The sequence below is a fragment of the Haemorhous mexicanus genome, chromosome 21 (genome assembly GCF_027477595.1).
Source record: "Haemorhous mexicanus isolate bHaeMex1 chromosome 21, bHaeMex1.pri, whole genome shotgun sequence".
NCBI classification, from domain to species: Eukaryota; Metazoa; Chordata; class Aves; order Passeriformes; family Fringillidae; genus Haemorhous; species Haemorhous mexicanus.
In genome coordinates, this window is record NC_082361.1 from 5399628 (window position 1) to 5418476 (window position 18849).

Below are 18849 nucleotides of genomic sequence, written 5' to 3' on the forward strand. Positions count from 1 at the left end.
GCCACCGTGGTGCTCACGCCGCCATGTTTGTGCAGGGCGCGGCCCTCCCTACCCACACCGGGGAGGGACGGGTGTGCGCGGAGGGCAGCGGAGGGGCGAGAGACAGGACCCTCCTCACCATCTCCCGGAGAAGGCAGCGGAGAGTGAGTTCGCAGCACGGCTCCGCCACCGGCCGCGGCGCTCCTTCCGCTCAAAGCATCACTCTGCCTTTCCCAAAGATGGCAAGGCGGGATTCGCCCCACTCCAAGATGGCGTCGGAGCGGCCCCGCCCCGGGGCGGTGGAGCGGCGGCGGCCGGGGTGTCCTTGCGGCGGGCCCGGGGCCCGGCGTGCGGGGCCATGCTCGCCTTGGTGGCCAGGGCTGCGGTAAGAGCGACACCGGGAGGGGCGGCTCCGCCAGGACCGGCCGGAGACGGGGCGCGAGGTGGCGGTCGAGGGTCGCTGCATCGGGCAGCGGACAGAGTGGGCGGGCGGCGAGCCCGGGGCCGTGCAGGGCCTTTAGCCGGGGCAGCGCAGACTGTCGCTCCCGGCGGTGCCGCTGTCGGGTCCGGCCCAGTGCACCAGCCCGGGGCCCCGGTCAGGGCCGTGCGGGCGGGTGCGTTCGGTGCCATCTCCCCCGGGAGCGGAACAGGGACCCTGCCGCAGTCAGTCCCCCCCAGGCCCGCTGGTTTCTTCCCGTGCCTGGCGGCAGCGTGCACGGTGAAGCTGTCCGGGACGGAGATGACAGTCCCAGAATTGTCAGGGTTGGAAGGGATGGATCTCTGGAGATCACCCGGTCCAACCCCCCCGCCAACGCAGGGTCACCTGGGGCAGGTGACACAGGAACGTGTCCAGGAGGGTTTGGAACGTCTCCAGAGAGAGAGAGAGACTCCACACCATCCCTGGGCAGGCACTAGGGCACAGTACTCTGCCATCCTCAATGTAAAAAAGTTATTCCTCGTGTTGAGGGCAGACTTCTTGTGTTTTAGTTTATGGCCATTGCTTCCTCTCTTGTCACTGTGCACCACTGAAGAGAGTCTGGCACCACCCTCTTGACGCCCACTTTGATGATATTTATATGGATTGTTGAGATTCCCTGTCAGCCTCCTCTTCTTCAGATTAAACAGTATGAACTCATACAGTCTCTCACTCTCCTCATAAGAGAGATACTCTAGTCCCTTAATTATCTTTATGTCCTCCTCTGGACCCTCTCCACCAGTGCCTTGTCTTGTACTGGGATGTCCAGTTGGGGCTGGACAGCAGGAAGGTGGCTGCTGGACTGCTCCAGGGAGGAGCCAGGGAAGCCCAGGCAGATGGCATCTGTGGTGCCCAACGTGCCCATCCTGCTGCACACAGGGCAGAGCTGTCAGACCCCTGCCAGGCTTGGGAGCTGCTCTTTGCAGTCTCTTTCTGGTCCTGACAGGAGGAGACAGAGCAGCAGAACAGCAGCCTCAGTGTGGATCCACTCACAGTTACTGAGGGACCAGGCAGGGCACCCAGTTGTCTCTGGGCTTAAGGGGCACTCCAGATTATTATTTAAAAATAAAAGACAAACCTCAGACATCCTGGTACTCAATTCTGTGGCTGTGCTAAGAATCAGCTAGGAAATTCCTTCTGCCCCTCAGCAGGTGGATTTCCTTTCCCACCAGCTTTGCAGGCTCTGGAAGAGGTTCTTTGCTGTGTTGGAAGGTGGCTCAGCAGCAATGCCAGCCCATAGGCTGGTCCAGTCTGCACACCCTGCTCCACTAGTGTTCGTTTTCCTGCTGCTTGTGGGGAGGATTGGGCTGTTCCTTCTGTTTGCTGCCAGCTGCCCCCTCGGCTCTGATCACTGTTCCTTCTCCCACCAAATCCTGAGTTTAACCCCAGCCAAACAGGGAGGGGACAGAAAAGAGGGAAGATAACAAATGCATTCCACATTTTAACATACAGTGGATTCCATGGGTTTGTTTTGGGATTTTCATTGTTACCCCATGGAAAATCTGCAGCTGTTTGTTTGGGATCATCATACTCTATTCAAGCTATGCAGACTGTGCTTTCTGCCCCTCAGTTCATTAGACATGCAAAGGAGGGGCTGATATTCCTTGTGACTGCATGGCAATCTCATTGCCCTGCTGTGGAGATACTTTTTGGTTGTTTTTTTGGTTTTTTTAAGAGTTGACAACCCAGAACTCCCCAAAGTCTCAGCTTGCAATAATGACCACACATGCGTGGGGAATGAGGGCAGTTAGCGTACTGCCCATGGTGCCACCTCCAGGACATAAACTGGGGTCTCTCCTGCTCTATGTCCAAATACCTGTCCCACCAGCCACAGTAGTTTCATGGTCCAGGCAAAGGCTGAAGGAACAACATCCCCACTTCTGCCCTAGCTGGAGGCCAGAGCTTGGTCAGAGAGAGGCGCTAGCCAGGTATTGATCAGCTGTCCAGAGGGGCACCTTCAGGGCACTTGTCGCAATCCAGTGATCTGATAATTCCTGTCCCCTGCTGGGGCTGCGCCAGCCCTGGAGCCCTCTGGTCGCAGCAGTCATGTGGCAGTTGGCTAATGAGGTGACGCCCTGCACGGGCATCACATTGTCAGGTGGAAGAGGAGACCCACACAGGCTGAGGGAGAGCTTTACGGTCTTTTCTGTCCTACGGGCCATGAATAGGAAGCAGAAGCAAGCAGAGAAGGTACAGTATGCCCAAGCTGCTGTGACCAACACCTTTCTTTTCCTCCTGGTCCCACTCTTCTTTTATGCTTCAGTAATTCTTCCTCCTGTTTTTCTCATTCCTTCTCCAAACCTCAATCTCACAGCTCTTCTTAGGTCCCACAAAGACCCAGCTGCCCAAAACCAGGGCAGTTTCTGGGGGCCTTTGTCACCTTGTAGATTAGCTCTTTTTTCTCTGTGCTTAACTGCTGGGAGAAGGTGTGGGGACAGCTATTTTCTCACTGTTTTGGAAGTCAAAGGGAGTGTTCTCAGTGGCTTTGCATTCTCAGTACACTGACAATGCAAAGTCCAGAGTCCTGCAGGAGTGTTTGATTCAGTAGATCCATGGGAGAGGGAGGTGCAGAGGGAACTGGAAACATTGAGAGTACTATTGAAACATCTTCAAGCTGAAGAATGTGCAACCCTGCTCATCCAAAAGGATGTTGTTACTCTTTTTGGGGAAAACTGGTGAGTTGATTTCCTGGTGAGGACTTGGGTTTGTTCTGTTATGTTTTTCCAGCCAGGAAAGTGGTTGGTGCTTTTTTCCCCACATGACCCAATTGGATCACAGGAGCCTTTTGGCATCACCCACAATTTCCTGAATAGACAGAGAAGAAGCATTTTAATCCTACCCCAAACTTAGCTAAATTTGCCTCCTCAAAGCCAAAAGGGTAGTTTGGTTTGGCACAGGGGTTCTGCTTTTTCGCCTTTTACTTTTGTAAGAAATAATGAAAGTTTCTGATAGTACAAAAGATGATTATTTTTTTCACAACTTTCTTCCCACTTACCATGGGATGGAAGGGTTTGACTTTGTCCATCACATGGATACTCTCAGCTGGAAGGTGTCCACAGAGTGGGAGATGTGTCATTATCCCGGCAGCATTTTCTCTGAGGAGTTGAGAATAGGTATCTTGGAGATGGAGTTTCTCTTTCACAGCTTTCCTGGATGTCCTGCACCCTCTCCAGCACACAGCCATGCTCTGCTCCCAGGCTGGGACACCCATGTGCCCACAGAGAGGCTGGGATGGAGACTCCTAGATCCAGGTTCTTTGCTACCTCGGGGGAAGTTCTGTCTCGACATTTGCTCTGTGCTTTGCAGGCCAGGCCCTGTGGCCTGCTGAAGCAGATGCCTCTAAACAAGATCACGGGCAGATTCCAGCTCCACCAGGAAGCGCTGCCCCACCTGCCTGTGCCACCACTGCAGCAGACACTGGACCGGTACCTGCTGGCCCTGCAGCCCATCATCAGCCCCGAGGAGCTGAGCCACACGCAGCAGCTGGTGGCTGAGTTCCGCAAGCCGGGAGGCGTCGGCGAGAGGCTGCAGAAAGGCCTGGAGAGAAGAGCCAGGAAAACAGAGAACTGGGTAGGTCAGGGCTCTGGCCCCAGCTCTGGTTAGGGAGGGTGGAGGGCTGATGTGCATCCCTTCCTTGTCCTGGCTGCATCCACTGGTACCTGCGTTTTAATGGCGTCACCTTCCTGACAAGAGTGCTGCCGATCTCCCCAAGCTTTGCAAACTCCTCACCAGGACTTGGGTGAGCAGAGAGATTATGGCAGAACAGGGAGTCACTGGCCCTGCCTCTGGCTGCTGAAGGCTTGAACCTGTCAGCATCACACAGCTGCCTCAAGAAGTTGAATGAAACCGTCTGCTCAAGGCCTGCACCAAAAGACACCCATGCCTTGCTCAAATCCTCCCCTCCCCTTCAACCTGCATAGTACAAACCCCTTTGTTTGCAAAGTGTGGGACAGAACTGGGGGCAGGATGCTGAGACCCATCAGCCAGAATTGGGTTGGACAGCAGCAGAAGCTCCCTGCATGTTTTCTTTTTTCATCCCAGCTCTCAGACTGGTGGCTGAAGACAGCTTACCTGGAATATCGCTTGCCAGTTGTGGTCCACTCCAGCCCAGGTGTGGTTTTACCTAAGCAGGATTTTCTGGATCGACAAGGTCAGCTCAGGTAAAATCTTTTTCTACCTTCCCTCAGGTTATAGGTGGGATGAGCTTTTTGTGCTCAACAGAGATGAGGGTATTAAGGCATATTGGGAATGAGTAATGTGGTCCCCAGGTCTGAGCTGTCTTTGCTGTAAGGGCAAGGCTGCCAGGCTGTAAGAAAACTCCTGGTTGCACCAGACTAAATATTTCATCAGGGGAGAAAACCAAAGAGTCTAGTGGTTCAGGTATTAAACAGGGACTAAGAAACTACATTTAGGTCTTTGCTCAAGCACAGATCTTCACTGCAAAATGGTCCCATCACTGGCTGAAGACATTGTGAGGATGTACTGGAGGCACTGTGATTGTGTGTGCAGTTAAAGGAGGCATAAAAAGTAGCCCAGCATGTAAAGGAGATCACCCAGAATGCCTCTGGAGTTTGCTAGTTTATAGGGATGGGGGAGCCTGACAGGGACTGTCCCCTATTGTGATTCATGGTTTGGGAAACTACAGTGACCAGCCTTACCACTCCAAGCTTTTCCTTGCAATCAGACCCTGCCATGCCCTCTCTTCCTCGTGGGCTCCCTTTAATTTTTAACCACCACTAGCAGTGTGTTGAATCCATCTGCAAAACTTCAGCACTGACCTTTACACAGGTACCTTTGCCACAGTTACCAGTCAGCACTGCCCTGACAGATCAAAAGTACCAGTTAGGAGATCAGTAAGGCTGGGAACAAATCCTCCCTCCCACCCCTCGATACACCTGAGCAGAGGATTAGCCTCACAGCAGTGCAAGAGTACACAAATATCTTGAAAGCTCCCTGTCATATTATTCACTCTTAAGTTTTCTAAATAATCTGGAGAGCTGCAAGTGCCTAACCAGTGGAATTCAGCAGCTGCATAGACAGTGGGCTCCTGTGTGTTTGGGTAGTTTGTGGCTGCACAAAGAAGTTTGACAGTGCAGCTTGAAACTAAAGCTTCCAAAAGCAAAAGGCAAATTTGGAAAGTGGTGTTTTTTTACTCCTTAACCTGGCAAAACTGCTGGCTGAAAACAAGTCATCCAACCTCTCCCATGTCCTTGGGCCCAATCTCTGCTTCCAGGCTGTTAATTCTCCAGAAAAGAACACAGACACTCTTACTGATGTTTCCCTCATGTTTTACAGTAAGGCTGAGGAATTTAAATTGAAAACTACTTTGCAGAATGTCTCATTTCACAGAACCCTTGGGTTCTTGGAGTTGTGTCCTTTGATCTTTCCTAGGGATGGGCAGGCTGAGCCAATCTAAAGGATACTGCCTGTAAATGCCAAATGTTGACACCACGTCGCTCAGCCAATAGCACAACCTCCTGTCCCAGTGACCTCCTGCCTCCTTCCTTCAGGGACAGGGGGGAGCTCCCATGTCAGAGAAGGCCAATCTAGCTAAGAGAAGGTCACTTCTAGCTAAGCAGCTTGATGTGGCATGTCACAGCCCTGCTGGGAGCTGGCATTGGCACTGTTTACGTTGATCCTGGTAAACACAACACTTCAGTGTCCTCATGCAGCACGTCTGCTTTGTTTCCAAGCCCTCAATGCCAGAGGAAGGTTCTCCAGAGTTATGTTAGCAGCAGGATATTCAGTGGGGTAGGAACTCAGTCACCAGTGGTGTCTTAGATGCAGGGAGAAAACAGCTGCATCTTGGCTTGACACTCCAAGTTGGCCCCTAGCCAGGGAAGGGCAGAAATCCTTGGTGCTGTTTTAATGCTGAGAATCAGAACTCAGATGTGGTAAAATTGTAACACATCAGTAGCAAACACTGCTGTTAGAGGGTCATTAATGCATGACTGAATCCTTCTTTTTTGAAAGCTGTCCAGAGTTCCTTGGCTGTGTAGTAAGACACATAAAAAAAGAAAGTGCCACACAGTAGGACTATCCAGCAATCTCAAATCACAGCCCAGAGTGGCTGTGTCAGTGAACCAGAGATGGGCACAACAGGGGCTTGGCAGAAAGGCTGAGCTTTCTGAGGAGCAGAGAACAGCTCTGCTAATCCTTCTCAGCTCATCCCTCAGCCCCAGACACATCTGTGCTTGATCTCAGCTTGTTACATTTGGTATTTTTCCAGGTTTGCTGCCAAGCTGATCGAGGGTATCCTGGATTTCAAGACCATGATTGACAAGTGAGTTACTGACCCTCCTAAGACCTCACACCTTCTTTAACATCAGAGGGGCTGAGCCTTGTCCATAAATCTCCTATATAGAAAGGCAAGATATGACAGCACAGATTTGGAAAGGGATACTGTAATCCCCAGTCCCCTCCAGTGGAAAAAAGCAAACTTACTCTTCTGTCTTCACGTTCTTTGTTTACCTTAATGCTTTCATTGGCACGGGAACACGCTTGGAGGGAGCGAGCACAACTGACAGTCTTACAGAGCTTTGCACTTCTGTTTGCTCACAGGACAAGCTACAGCTCAGGCAGCAGGAATTTGAGTCTCTAACATTGGGTTCCTGGTGTTTCTCACCTCCCAGCTAGATTGGATGAGCTCTAGAGAAATTTGTTCCTCCCTTACCCCTTTTGGTCACCAGCAAATCTCTGCTGGACGCACCTTATTTAAAGTCCAAAAATATGTTTACCAACACCCATAGTCAGACAAAGTTCAGGGGAGTTGGAGTATGACTGCAGAGTGAGTGATTGAGCCCCTGCCTAGTTCATGAATCACATCAGCACATCAGACACTTGTCACTCAGAGCTAAAGCCATGGAGTAGGTCCAGAGACCTGATTCTCTGGTGTCACAGAAACAACAGTGTTCTTTCCCTTCCCAAATGAAAGGCCAGCAGACAGACATTTTCCTGTAGCCTGTACTAAGAAAGCTGCTAGGAATGGGGAAGGACAACCCTCTTTTATGCCACCAATACCTTTAGGTTTTGCCAGAGGAAGGGAGGGAGGGAGTGCAGCTGCAGGGCAGAGCCTGTGACCTGTGTGGGGAGTACAGGCCTGCTCACACTGATCTGTTCCCCCTCTCCTTCCCCCTTACCTTGCTGTGTGTCCAGTGAGACCCTTCCAGTGGAGTACATGGGTGGGAAGCCCCTCTGTATGAACCAGTACTACCAGATCCTCTCATCCTGCCGCATTCCCGGGCCCAAGCGCGACTCCATTGTCAACTATGCCAAAGGCAAAAAGCAGTCCAGACACATCACAGTCGTTCACAACTTCCAGGTAAGACAACTGCTGGGCTTTCAAGGTTTGTTGAGGTGCAGGTGTCCCTTTTGCTAACTGTTATCCAGAGGAAAGGGAATAACAAAGTCTCTGCCCACAAGGTTTTTCTCACCAGGGATTTGTTCCTGCTCCCTTTATCCCCTTTGGCCAGCAGCGGAATTGCTACGTGTAAGCAGCAGACGAGAGGCAGAAAAATACTGTCTTCCTCTGTTTCTTGTCCCTGTAATTCCTGTCTCTCAAAGCCCAGAGGCCATGTCTGCAACTGGAAACTGAAAGTGAAAATTGGGTAACAAACCCACCCACTGCAGCTTAGTCTCAGAAACAGGAATTCCTCCTAGGTCCTTTTTACCATGGCTTCATAAAACCAGGACTGTATTTATGCCCTGCAAAGGAAGCTGGACTTGAGTCTCTGGATTCTGAGCATCCTTCAGAAGTCTTGCAAGCTGAGTTCTTCAGCCAGGCCTTACCTTCTCAAAGTAGCTGTTGCCAGTTTCTGGGGCTGGACAATTACCTTCTCTCACTGTCTGTCTCTGTCCTTGTCCATTTTTCTCACCTTCAGTTCTTTGAGCTGGATGTTTACAACAGTGATGGATCTCCCCTTACTGCTGACCAGCTCTTCATTCAGCTGGAGAAGATTTGGAACACCTCCCTCCAAACAAACAAAGAACCTATTGGGATCCTCACCACCAACCACCGAAACAGCTGGGCAAAAGCCTACAACAACCTTCTGAAAGGTCTGTAGAGCCCCTAACACACATGTGCTAACAAACACTGCAGATCGTTGAATAACAAACCTCCCCACTGTGCTCTGCTCAGTTTTTTCTTTTGGAAGCTTGTTTTGGACAGATAACCTGAGCTTTCCACCTTAAAGAAGCAATCGTTACAATCTGTTGTAATTTTTGGGTTGCGAAGTACAGATTCAAAGTATGAAGTTTAGTGAAATCCCAGAGTTTGTTGCCTTGCAAATGGGTAGGATGTAAGAAAATTGAAAAAAGGAGGGTGAATGCATCATATTCACACCTGTAACAACCCAGTTGGCTGCAATTTTAATTCACCCTCACTGAGGTACAGTGGGAACCCAACACTGCGTCCTTCAAACCCACCCTTTCAAATGTCCCTCCTTCCAATGACACAGCTCCCTCTTACTCACAGTTCATCTCTCTCCCAGATAAGACCAACAAGGAGTCTGTGCGTGCGATTGAGAAGAGCATCTGCACCGTGTGCCTGGACGCCCCCATGCCCCGGGTGTCTGAGGACATCTACAAGAGCCGCGTGGCCGCGCAGATGCTGCACGGCGGCGGCAGCCGCTTGAACAGCGGCAACCGATGGTTCGACAAAACCCTGCAGGTAAGAACTGATGCTCTAAAAGTACTCAAGAGGTGGCTCTGGAGGTGTTTCCTGAGATTACAAAAGTCAAAAAAATCCCAGGACCCTTTTGCAGCAAAGGTCCTCATGTCAAGAGAGTGGAAAAACAAGGGAGATGAGGAGTGGTGGTGACGGTGTGAGATTCTGTGGTTCCCCCTGCAGTCACCAGCATTTGTTGCTGCCTCAGGGACTTGTTTCTTTTCTGCTTCTGCCCACGTTTATTCAGTGCAGCAGGTCTTTGTGTTCCTTATAAATCAATTTTCTGCCTGCGGTCAACAATGCCTCATCTGCTCGGAGGCAGCCCAAACAATGGGAGGTCTGTTCCTTGGATCTCCTCCAGGCTTGTCACTTTTCCTGGTTCTGCCAGAAGCTGCCCAATGGCATTTTGTTTCGTTTTTTGAAACATGCACTGCCATCCCACAGCATCCCTCTGATCTCTTCTCCATTCAGTCTTGTCAAGATCCTTCAACAGCAGCTGCATTTGGAGCTTTTTCCTTCATTAGTTGGTATATCCTGGCTTGCAGATTGTAGCAATGGTGCTTTAGAGGACTCTTCTCAGACCAAACACTCTTCATAGTGTTTTCAGCTGTTTTGTTCCTGTTTGGAACTCTTCACCAAGGGGATAAAGTTTAGATGTTCCAGCTGATTGAAAAGTAAAGGTAAGCCAACATGTGGCAATGTTATTCCTGTACTGTAGGTGCATCTCAGTAAACCAGAACCACTGAACCTCTCTGTGTGGCCAGAGCACGGAGCACATCAATATGTCAGGCACACCCTTATCCAGGGAATTTTGCAGAACTGTAACAGTGCTCTCAGATCTTCTGCACCTGCTGAGAGGATTCCACTGTTGTGCTGCTAAAGGAGACCTCTCAGTGTGCAAGGACAGGCTCTGATACAGACAGGGAAACACTGAGGTCTCTCTGGGTATCTTCTGCCTTACACACTGCCTGTCTTCAACACTGCTCTCTCATGCTTCTCTCCCAGTTCATTGTTGCTGAAGATGGCTCCTGTGGTCTCGTATATGAGCACGCTCCCTCCGAAGGCCCACCCATTGTTGCTCTTCTGGACCACGTCGTGGAGTTCACGTGAGCCCTGCCCCTGCTTTTCCTCAGCACTGGAGATCCCTTATTGGCACTGTGAGGGGTCTGTCAGGCTCTGACCAGTGCCACAAGGTGTTAGGGAAGGTCTCCTGTGCATTTCTATCCAGGCTGTGGCATTCCTAGCTGAGCCTCATGCCAAAGCTCTGGTCAAACTGAATCATTTCTCTGTGCAGGAAGAAACCCGAGACGGGCAAATCGCCTACAGTTCATCTGCCAATGCCCAAAAAGCTGCGGTTTAACATCACCCCAGAAATCAAGAATGACATAGAGAACGCAAAGCAAAACCTCAACATGTGAGTATGGAGAAGTGGGTGGGTGACTGAGGGAGTAATTCTTGTCCCCCTTTGGAGCCTGTCAGTCGTTTAAATGAGGCTTTCCCCACTGCAGCCAGGGAGTTTACTCAGTGACTTCTGGGCTCAACAGCATTGAGCTGAGCTGAAAAGCACTGCCAGGAATAAGGTCAGAGGTGCTAGAAAAGTGTTATTACTGATTCATCTCATTTGCCAAGAAAGAGCAAGGCTTTACTGTATCCAGCCAAGAATACTGGAGTATAAACACACACATGACCATCTAACCTGGTGAAGATTTTCAGCAGTGGCCAAAAATTCTTACCTCTGTGGTGCTGCCCAAAGAGATCTATGTGTGCTGGAGCTCTCTGTCCCTGCATAGGTCAGATCCAGATGGCCTGTTCCCTCTGAGCCTTGAGAAAGCAAATCTATTCCACTGTGTTACAACAATGAGCAACAAACAAAGGAACAGTTCCTCTTTCTTTCCTTGTAGAATGGTTGAAGATCTGGATATCAAAGTCATGGTCTTTCATCAATTTGGGAAAGGTTTCCCCAAGTCAGAGAAGATAAGCCCTGATGCTTTTATTCAGCTGGCCTTGCAGCTGGCATACTATAGGTAAGACCACCCATAGGTCATTCCTCAGCCTCCTCACTGACAGATTCAAACATGTGAGCTCGATAAAGCTGGCACAGACAAGGCTCTCCCAGGGCAGACTCACTTGTGTGGCTTTCTCCTCGCTGTCCCAGGATGTACAGCCGCGCCTGTGCCACATACGAGAGCGCGTCACTGCGGATGTTCCGCCTGGGCCGCACCGACACCATCCGCTCCACCTCTGTGGACTCCCTCAAGTTTGTGCAATCCATGGACAGCCCTGACAAATCGGTGAGGATCTCAAAGAAGTGGAGTAAGAGGAATCCAGAAAAGAGAAAAGCTGTTTATGTGGCTAACCCCGTGTCATCTGGTTTCAGCTAAGGAGGGCTTCCTTATATTGAGATAAACCACAGCTTGCAGTATCTTTACACATCAGGGGTTTGATTTGACTTTTCTATCCTATGTACTGAAAGCTTGGGAAACATCATGTGGATGTTTCTGAGCCCACCAAAAAGTCCTTTGTAAGGCTGTTCAGCTACTCAAACAAAGTTCTGCTACTGATGGATTAACTCTATTCAGATTGAAGTAATGCTGCCAAACAAAACGATGCAAAAATTACATCTAGTAAATATAAATGAGTTTCATACAGACACACAAAGCAGAAATGTCCTCCATCCTAGAGAACAGCCAAAATGAGGTTCTCCATTCTGCAGAAAAACTTAAATAGATTTGTGTGTTCTCAGGACCAGGAGAAAGCAGACCTGCTGAGGAGAGCCACGCAGGCCCACAGGGAATACACAGACATGGTGAGTGTCTTCTATACAGACAGGCTTGGGAGTTTACCCAGCAATTGAGAGCTCTGGGGAAAGACAAGACCTGAACATCTTTTGCTTCTGACACAGCAGTGTGGCCATCAGTGTTGCAAAGGTCTGATCTGACATTGCTCTAAAGCCATAGACTAAATCCTCTCTAGCTGGTGTGTTAAGTGTCCCTTGTGACTGGCCTAAAGGAGAGAATCAAATATTACAATAGCTTAATTTCTTACCATCATTGTTGCTGATAAACACCAAAGTTGCACAAGGAGCCCTTACACCAGAGGGAGTCCATGGGCAGGAACTGTAAGGTTGTTTCTACTGGTGTGTTTAATTTCACAGTCCTTACAAACAAGATTATTGGTCTTAAAAGCGACACCTAGTTTCCTTCTAACTTTAGAGAATTTTTAGAAGTGTTCTTTTCTTTAACCCAAAGAAATAGTTTTGCTCAGGCCTGGCTTTCATCTGTCCATCCTTGCTTTCCCCCAGGCCATACGGGGCAATGCCATAGACCGGCACCTCCTGGGGCTGAAGCTCCAGGCAATTGAGGACCTGGTGAGCATGCCTGAGCTCTTCATGGACACAGCCTATGCTGTTGCAATGCACTTCAATCTCTCAACCAGCCAGGTACAACTCATCTGAGCCAAAAGATGTTCCTTTTCATGCCTTCCTTCTCCATGTTTCTCTTCAGTTCCTTTCTGTTAGAAACTCATCTACATTGGGTCAGAAATTTCTAAGCTGGCTGTCAATCCTATAAAGCTACAGATCTGATCTTACACCTGCCACAGTCCCTCACAGACACGTATAACACTAACATAACCACAGCCAAGATCACCAAGAGTGTTTGGTGTCTAAATCCAAGTGATATCAATGAAGTCAGCAGCCAGAAAAGCTTTGTGTTAAGTGCTCTGCTCTGATTCTTACTGAATAATTCTACTTGTGACTTACTACAAGCTTACTCAGGCAGGAAGCACTCCTGTGCAAATGCAGAGGAAAACACATTGCTGCTAAATGGTAGGATCCAGCACATATGGTGGGAAGTGATGGTGAGCAAAGGCCCTTCTAGAGCATAAGATGAGTTTCCTCTGTTGACAGCTGTTTCCATTTGATGGTTTCATTTTTCTCTGACTGGTCAGAAGGTTTTAATCACATTGTCTCCACAGGTCCCAGCCAAGACAGATTGTGTGATGTGTTTTGGTCCCGTGGTTCCAGATGGCTACGGAGTGTGTTACAATCCCATGGAGGAACACATCAACTTTGCAATTTCAGCCTTCAATAGCTGTGCTGACACAAACGCAGCCCGCATGGCACATTATCTTGAAAAAGCACTGCTAGACATGAGGATCTTGCTCCAGGCTGCTCCCAAATCCAAACTGTAAGAGGGAAACCCCCCCAGTTAAAATGGGGTATCCCTGATGCACTGAAGCTCCCAGTTCCTCAGAAAACAATTCAGAGAACAGCTCGTCCTGGAACCTAAGAAGATATCTACAATTTGTTTTCAGCAAGATTTTACAGAATAGTCACCCACAGACATCAGACTCTGTAGTGAGAGGAAACACTGCCTCAAACCAAAGTAGAACTGAGAGGGCCTCTCCCATCAATGCAAAGTGCACCTTCTTGTCCTCAAAGAGGACACAAATATGATTTTTATGAAAACTACTGTAAGGGAATACAGAAAGCACAGTCCTTGCCAGTATGTAAATCCATTTGGTGAGGAAGGTAGTTCTTGTTCATGAAAAGTAGGGAACGTTTATTGTATGATAGACCTACTGTAAGACCAAGTCTTTTTCCTGGTTTCATCTTCTGAAGAGCATCTTCCAGTCTTGACTGAAGATTTTTCTACTCCTCCAGCAAAGCCTCATCATCCAACTTCAGCAAGGGGAGAAGGAAGTTAAGCCAGAGCAGATCTAGTCTTGTTAGAGTGCACTGCACTACTTATCCCAGGCACTCCAATCAGTAGAGGCCCTACAGGAATGTTCCCTTCCCCTTGTTCAAGACACTGGGATCTCCTTCGTCTTACACTGACCCTCTTAACAACAGGACATGACTTGATACTAAGGTGATTTTTACTGTTTCGGGGTTTTTTTGTTGTTGTTGTTCTTGCTCTGGGCTTTTTATTAAGCTTCCTGCCATGGTCCTACCACTGATCATCCTGCTCAGTCTAAAGCTTTTTCCCCATAAAGCTTCTACAAAACTCTCCTCATGTAAGTTTTGCCAGCTTTGGCTTTAGGTACCTTCACATCTGCAGAGATGAGAAGGAATTTCTAGGCATTTAGCTTGACACTTGCTCCACTGTACCCTTCTTTGGAGCTGAGGAAAAGAAAAAGATGCTGACTTTTTATTAACAAGCCACATGCCTGATATCCTTCAGGACACACAAATTAACCCAATGTGGTTTTACACCTTACTTTCAGAAACAGCCTTTTTGTGCACAACATTATGCCTGAGCTATGGACAAATAAGGATGTTTCTGATCAAGAACTCCAACACATACTTCCATTCCTGGCCCACAGAGTTGAAATCTATTAAAGGGCAAAGGAAAAACAGCTGCAGAAACCCTTCTTTCACGCTGCTGTAACAAGGCAGAAAATCTTGAAAAACAGGAAGAAAGCTGTAGGTTTTTTTCTGCACTGTTCCTGCACAGCACCTTTTCTGCCACTCTGGGGAGTTATTTCTTACTGAAATACTACTCCAGTTTGTGCCAGCTTTATTCTGTGAGAGAATGATCTCATATGATACTGTTTTTATGTTCAGTTGACAAACTTGAGACAGTAAAAGATTATATATAAACATTAACATACAATGGTAGCATAGGAACTACTTCCAACCCATCTGTCAGAACCCAAGCTCCTGACTACACTTTTATGTAGTAAAACCATATGGTAATAAAGAATTCTAGTGCTCTTTCTGCAGTAGGAATTTTGTATTTAAATTGCACACCCTTCAAGATGTGTCTGCTGGGATGTCACCATAAACAAGAAGCATTAGGAGTGTGATGGCCTGTTTTGTTAACAGGGAAATAATTGCAAGGGACATGATCAAAGTGCCTTGATGAACATACATGAACAAATTTGCACTAAAGCTTTTTAAAGTAAAAGAAGAAAAAATAATTCTAATTTGCTTTTCAAAATATACATGCCAATGCTTTGGCATTTTTTTTTCCTGAAAGGATGTCATTTCAAAGCTTCTATCTTATACCTAATAACAATCCTTAAAAGAGGAAAATTTAATTGAAACTCACCTGCACAGCCAGTGATTGTATTGAACTTGATTGAACTGCCACTTTCACATCATCTACATGGATTTAGTTGATCTTTTAGAAGAATCCTGAATGGAGTGAGACAGCCTAAAAACATGAATAGGAGCACTACAGACCTGCAAGCAGAAATCCCTGCTCTGGTGACTCCTCTGTATCAATCAGACTGAAAACTGCAAGAGGATACTCAGTATTATCAAACTCTAAGGGATTGTGTAAATACTACAGACAAGAACAAACCTTACTGGAATAACATCAGGATTTATGGAGCCTTTTACATGGAAGAAAAAAATATTCCTTTTGCCAAAGTAATCCTCCCCCCATACTGAATCAGCCTCTGTTACCAGGAGATGAATTATTTTTCCATGTCTGCAATGCCTTCAAGCAGAAGTAGCACCACTGAAGTATTTGAGACTGGCCCTTTTCCACTTCTGTCTCAAAGGGGAAGGCTCTCAAAGCAAAGTGCCTGTTAAAGACTAAGCATAAGCATGTTCTGCTGAAGACTGTACCTCAGAAGACTGGATTGATCTATTCTGGATCTAAATCTGGACATCCCACTAGCTTCAGCAGAGTACAGCTGCAGGGAGCTGACTGAAAGAGATACAAGATTCATAAACCACCTAATGCATCCTTATTGAAACACAGAGCTGAAATTCAGATGAATGAGTTTGATTTTTAAAGTGCTTGAAAGGACACTAAAATCATGACAAGGTTTTTCCTTTAAAAAGTATTTTCTTATTGTACAAGTTCTAAAATGTGATGTCCTTCTGGTTAGTATCTTCAAGATTTTTTCACTGTTGACTTACTGAATACTGTTCTCCCTGTTTCTGATTGTTTTATCAAGAGATGCCCATTGTCTTAAAGGCACATTAAGTAGAAGAAACTAAAGCTCCAGAAAAATTGACTGATTTGGAACAAATTATTTCAGAAATTCGTAGACTGAAAATATTCAGATAACTGTTGGGGTGAGTGCAATTTTTGACAGAGCCTGGTAGTGTTGCATGTTTTGCTGGTTAGCTGTGTTACATACTGTTGGGTAGTGGGATCCATGTCATGCAAAGTTTGGAAATGTTTGTTGAATAAACTGGGACGCAATAAACAGATAAATGCTACAAAAAGGCTTAAAACTCCTTAAACACTGCAGAAGTTACATAACTGCCCTTAATGGGACATTGTTTGTGTGGGGATAGCAAGAACACTGAACCACAGCATTCTGTCACCTTCCTTTTATTGTCATATCTCCATCCAGCCCCCTTGAGTACAGGGGAGGAAGAGAAAGCATCTGCTTGCAAAGCCACATATTCCAAAGAAAACATTCAATTTCAGAAAACTAGTGGCAGGAGATTTCATACAAGTGTAGGATAATAAGGCAGAGCTCAAATCTTTTTCCTGCACAGCACCATTTAGTTAAGAAAATCCATGGAATCACTAAGGAATTTCTACTGTATATCAAGTATTGCAAAGATTTCTGAAAAGGTACAGCAAAAGTAGGCAGAAGATGCAGATTACAAACAACTCAGAGAGAACAGAGGAGAATTTATTACAGTGTCTTACAAGAGCTCTTCTCCCTCACTCCTAAGGATTACTGTAGGAAGCTTGGGTTTGAAGGCAACATGAAGTGGAAAAGCTTTTTATACTGCACTGCTCTCCATGAGGAGATGGACCCTCTTCCCTATGCTCAACAGGTGTTTCCAGATATTTATTTTTTCCAGCAGTCTGTCATAACAGCTCGAGAGGCTGGGGAAGTGCTAAGCCACTCCTGAAGCAATCCACTCCTTCAGCGACCTTGGAAGAGAGGTGTGATCTCTGTTCTGGCTTTGTCAGTGCACTTACAAGAGATATAAAGAGAAAATGAATGGTTTTGCAAGACATAAGTACCAGTTTTCAGACTGAAACATATGGTACCACCATGTCACGGGACCTGTCTGATGTCCTGTCTCATCCCTACAGAGCTGGTCTAAGGCAGATCAAATGTCCTTGTGAAAGCTGCAAGATGCCTCTTGATTATGATGCACCTTCAAAGCAGATCCAGTGCTTGGGTCCTTCAGATGTTACAGGATTGCTTATGTTATGCTAAACAGTTCTTAAAAAAATTATCTATATATATATACTTTCTGTACCAACTGCAAACAGTTAATTTACTACCCGTAGCTATTTAAACACAGAAATTTAAACAGCCTTCATTCCTGATCTCCTGAATCAGGATCACTTTCTACAGTTTACACTCTGAGTGTCCAACAGCAGCTCCACACAAACACACAAACTCCTATAGCAACAGGCACAGATGAAAACTTAAAAAAAAATAACCAGGATGAACAGAAAAAAAAAAATCTCACTTCAAGCAGCTTTATAATGCAGGAGTCTGATTAAAGTGGAGATAGTAAAACAAGCAGCAAGACTGAGATGTGACAGTCATTTTACCTCTGCTCATGACTGCATCGAAGGCACACCGATGACCTTTGAGCCAGTTCAGAAGCTGTCCTTTATCTGTGAAAGTTCAAGTCAATTGTGCTTTGAATAAATACTTCTCTGTAGTTACACTTGAACTGCTGCATTATATACCAGAAATACAGAAAGTGTCCATGCACAGCCCTGAAGCACTTTGAGTATAGCCCTTGGCAGGTCACTCATGGGTCACAGAGGTCGTAGGCATCACCAGCACACAGAGATGGCAGGCACACTCCCACAGAGACACAGCACCCAGAGCGCCACCGGCCCGACGCAGAATCGCCATGGAAGAAGGATGGAAAGCAAAACTTGCTTGAAGGAGTTCAGCATTCAAGGTTACAGCTGCAGAACCCCAACCAAGCTACTGTGATGGAGCCTCTGCTAGGACAAGTTCCTTTACTTGGGAGTTCATGGATGGAGTCTAACAGGGCTCTTCAAGGAATAATTCAGAGAGCAGCTGAGCTAGTTATTAGTCATTTGCCTTGTTCATTTGTGGTTGTCACTATGTTCATTCTTAAAAATCCCTCCCTTAAGCTTTAACAGGAAAAAAAAAAATCCAGTGCTTAAGACAGAGACCAGCAACTGAATTTTGTAAGGCTTTGGGCTGACTCTCACTGGAGCACAGCACTGCTTATAACCAACAGGCTTCCCAGTGCCCTCAGTACAACAAAATTGTACAGATCGCAGCAACCCTGAGATAATAAAAGTATAAAGGAAGAGATGGAAAAAATGTGAGATATGTATGATAATCTTGCCACCTAGAAGAGATTCTGAAAAGGATATTCTTGCTAATTACACAACAGGAGCAGCAATGGAAAAAAAATTAATAAGAGTCAGTATATTTGTGTTTTTCCTTTGTTTTACACACACACTCCCCTTAACTGGTATCCGTGCAGGATTCCCTGCAGAACTGTCACTAGTGTTAAAAATCAGATCTTTATAGTCTGTCTTTTTGTCTGTACAAAGTACAGTTGGAATTGATTTTGATCTCCCAAACTGACTGCAGAAAGGAAAGTCTTCCTCTCCCTTCTGTCTTGGTCACCCCTCCTAGATCCCCTCCCTCCTAAGAACCATGTAAGAATTAGAAGCCCTAATTAAACATGACGAACTTGAGATTATAGTTTTGTCATCTTCTTCCAAAAAAAAATATAAAAAAAAAAAAAAAAGCAAAACACACAATCAACGCCTCACCCACCCCATAAACAATAGTTCCA

The 18849-nt window shown here is 46.9% G+C and overlaps 1 protein-coding gene across 4 annotated transcripts; it reads left to right on the top strand.

Moving 5' to 3' along the window:
* The first annotated feature begins 8 nt into the window (after positions 1-8).
* CRAT (carnitine O-acetyltransferase) lies at positions 9-16305 on the top strand. Of its 4 annotated transcripts, none has more exons than XM_059865074.1 (15): positions 9-364; positions 2542-2644; positions 3761-4024; positions 4496-4614; positions 6684-6737; positions 7610-7775; positions 8335-8509; positions 8944-9122; positions 10125-10225; positions 10414-10533; positions 11021-11143; positions 11275-11410; positions 11863-11925; positions 12421-12558; positions 13095-16305. In XM_059865074.1, exons 1-15 carry the CDS (start codon positions 24-26, stop codon positions 13308-13310), a joined length of 2298 nt encoding a protein of 765 aa, XP_059721057.1. In that variant the 5' UTR covers positions 9-23; the 3' UTR covers positions 13311-16305. The 4 variants fall into 4 exon arrangements, with proteins under 4 accessions (XP_059721057.1, XP_059721061.1, XP_059721060.1 ...); XM_059865078.1 differs by having other exon boundaries at positions 193-364; positions 2553-2644; XM_059865077.1 differs by lacking the exon at positions 2542-2644 and having other exon boundaries at positions 208-364.
* The last annotated feature ends 2544 nt before the right edge of the window (positions 16306-18849 follow it).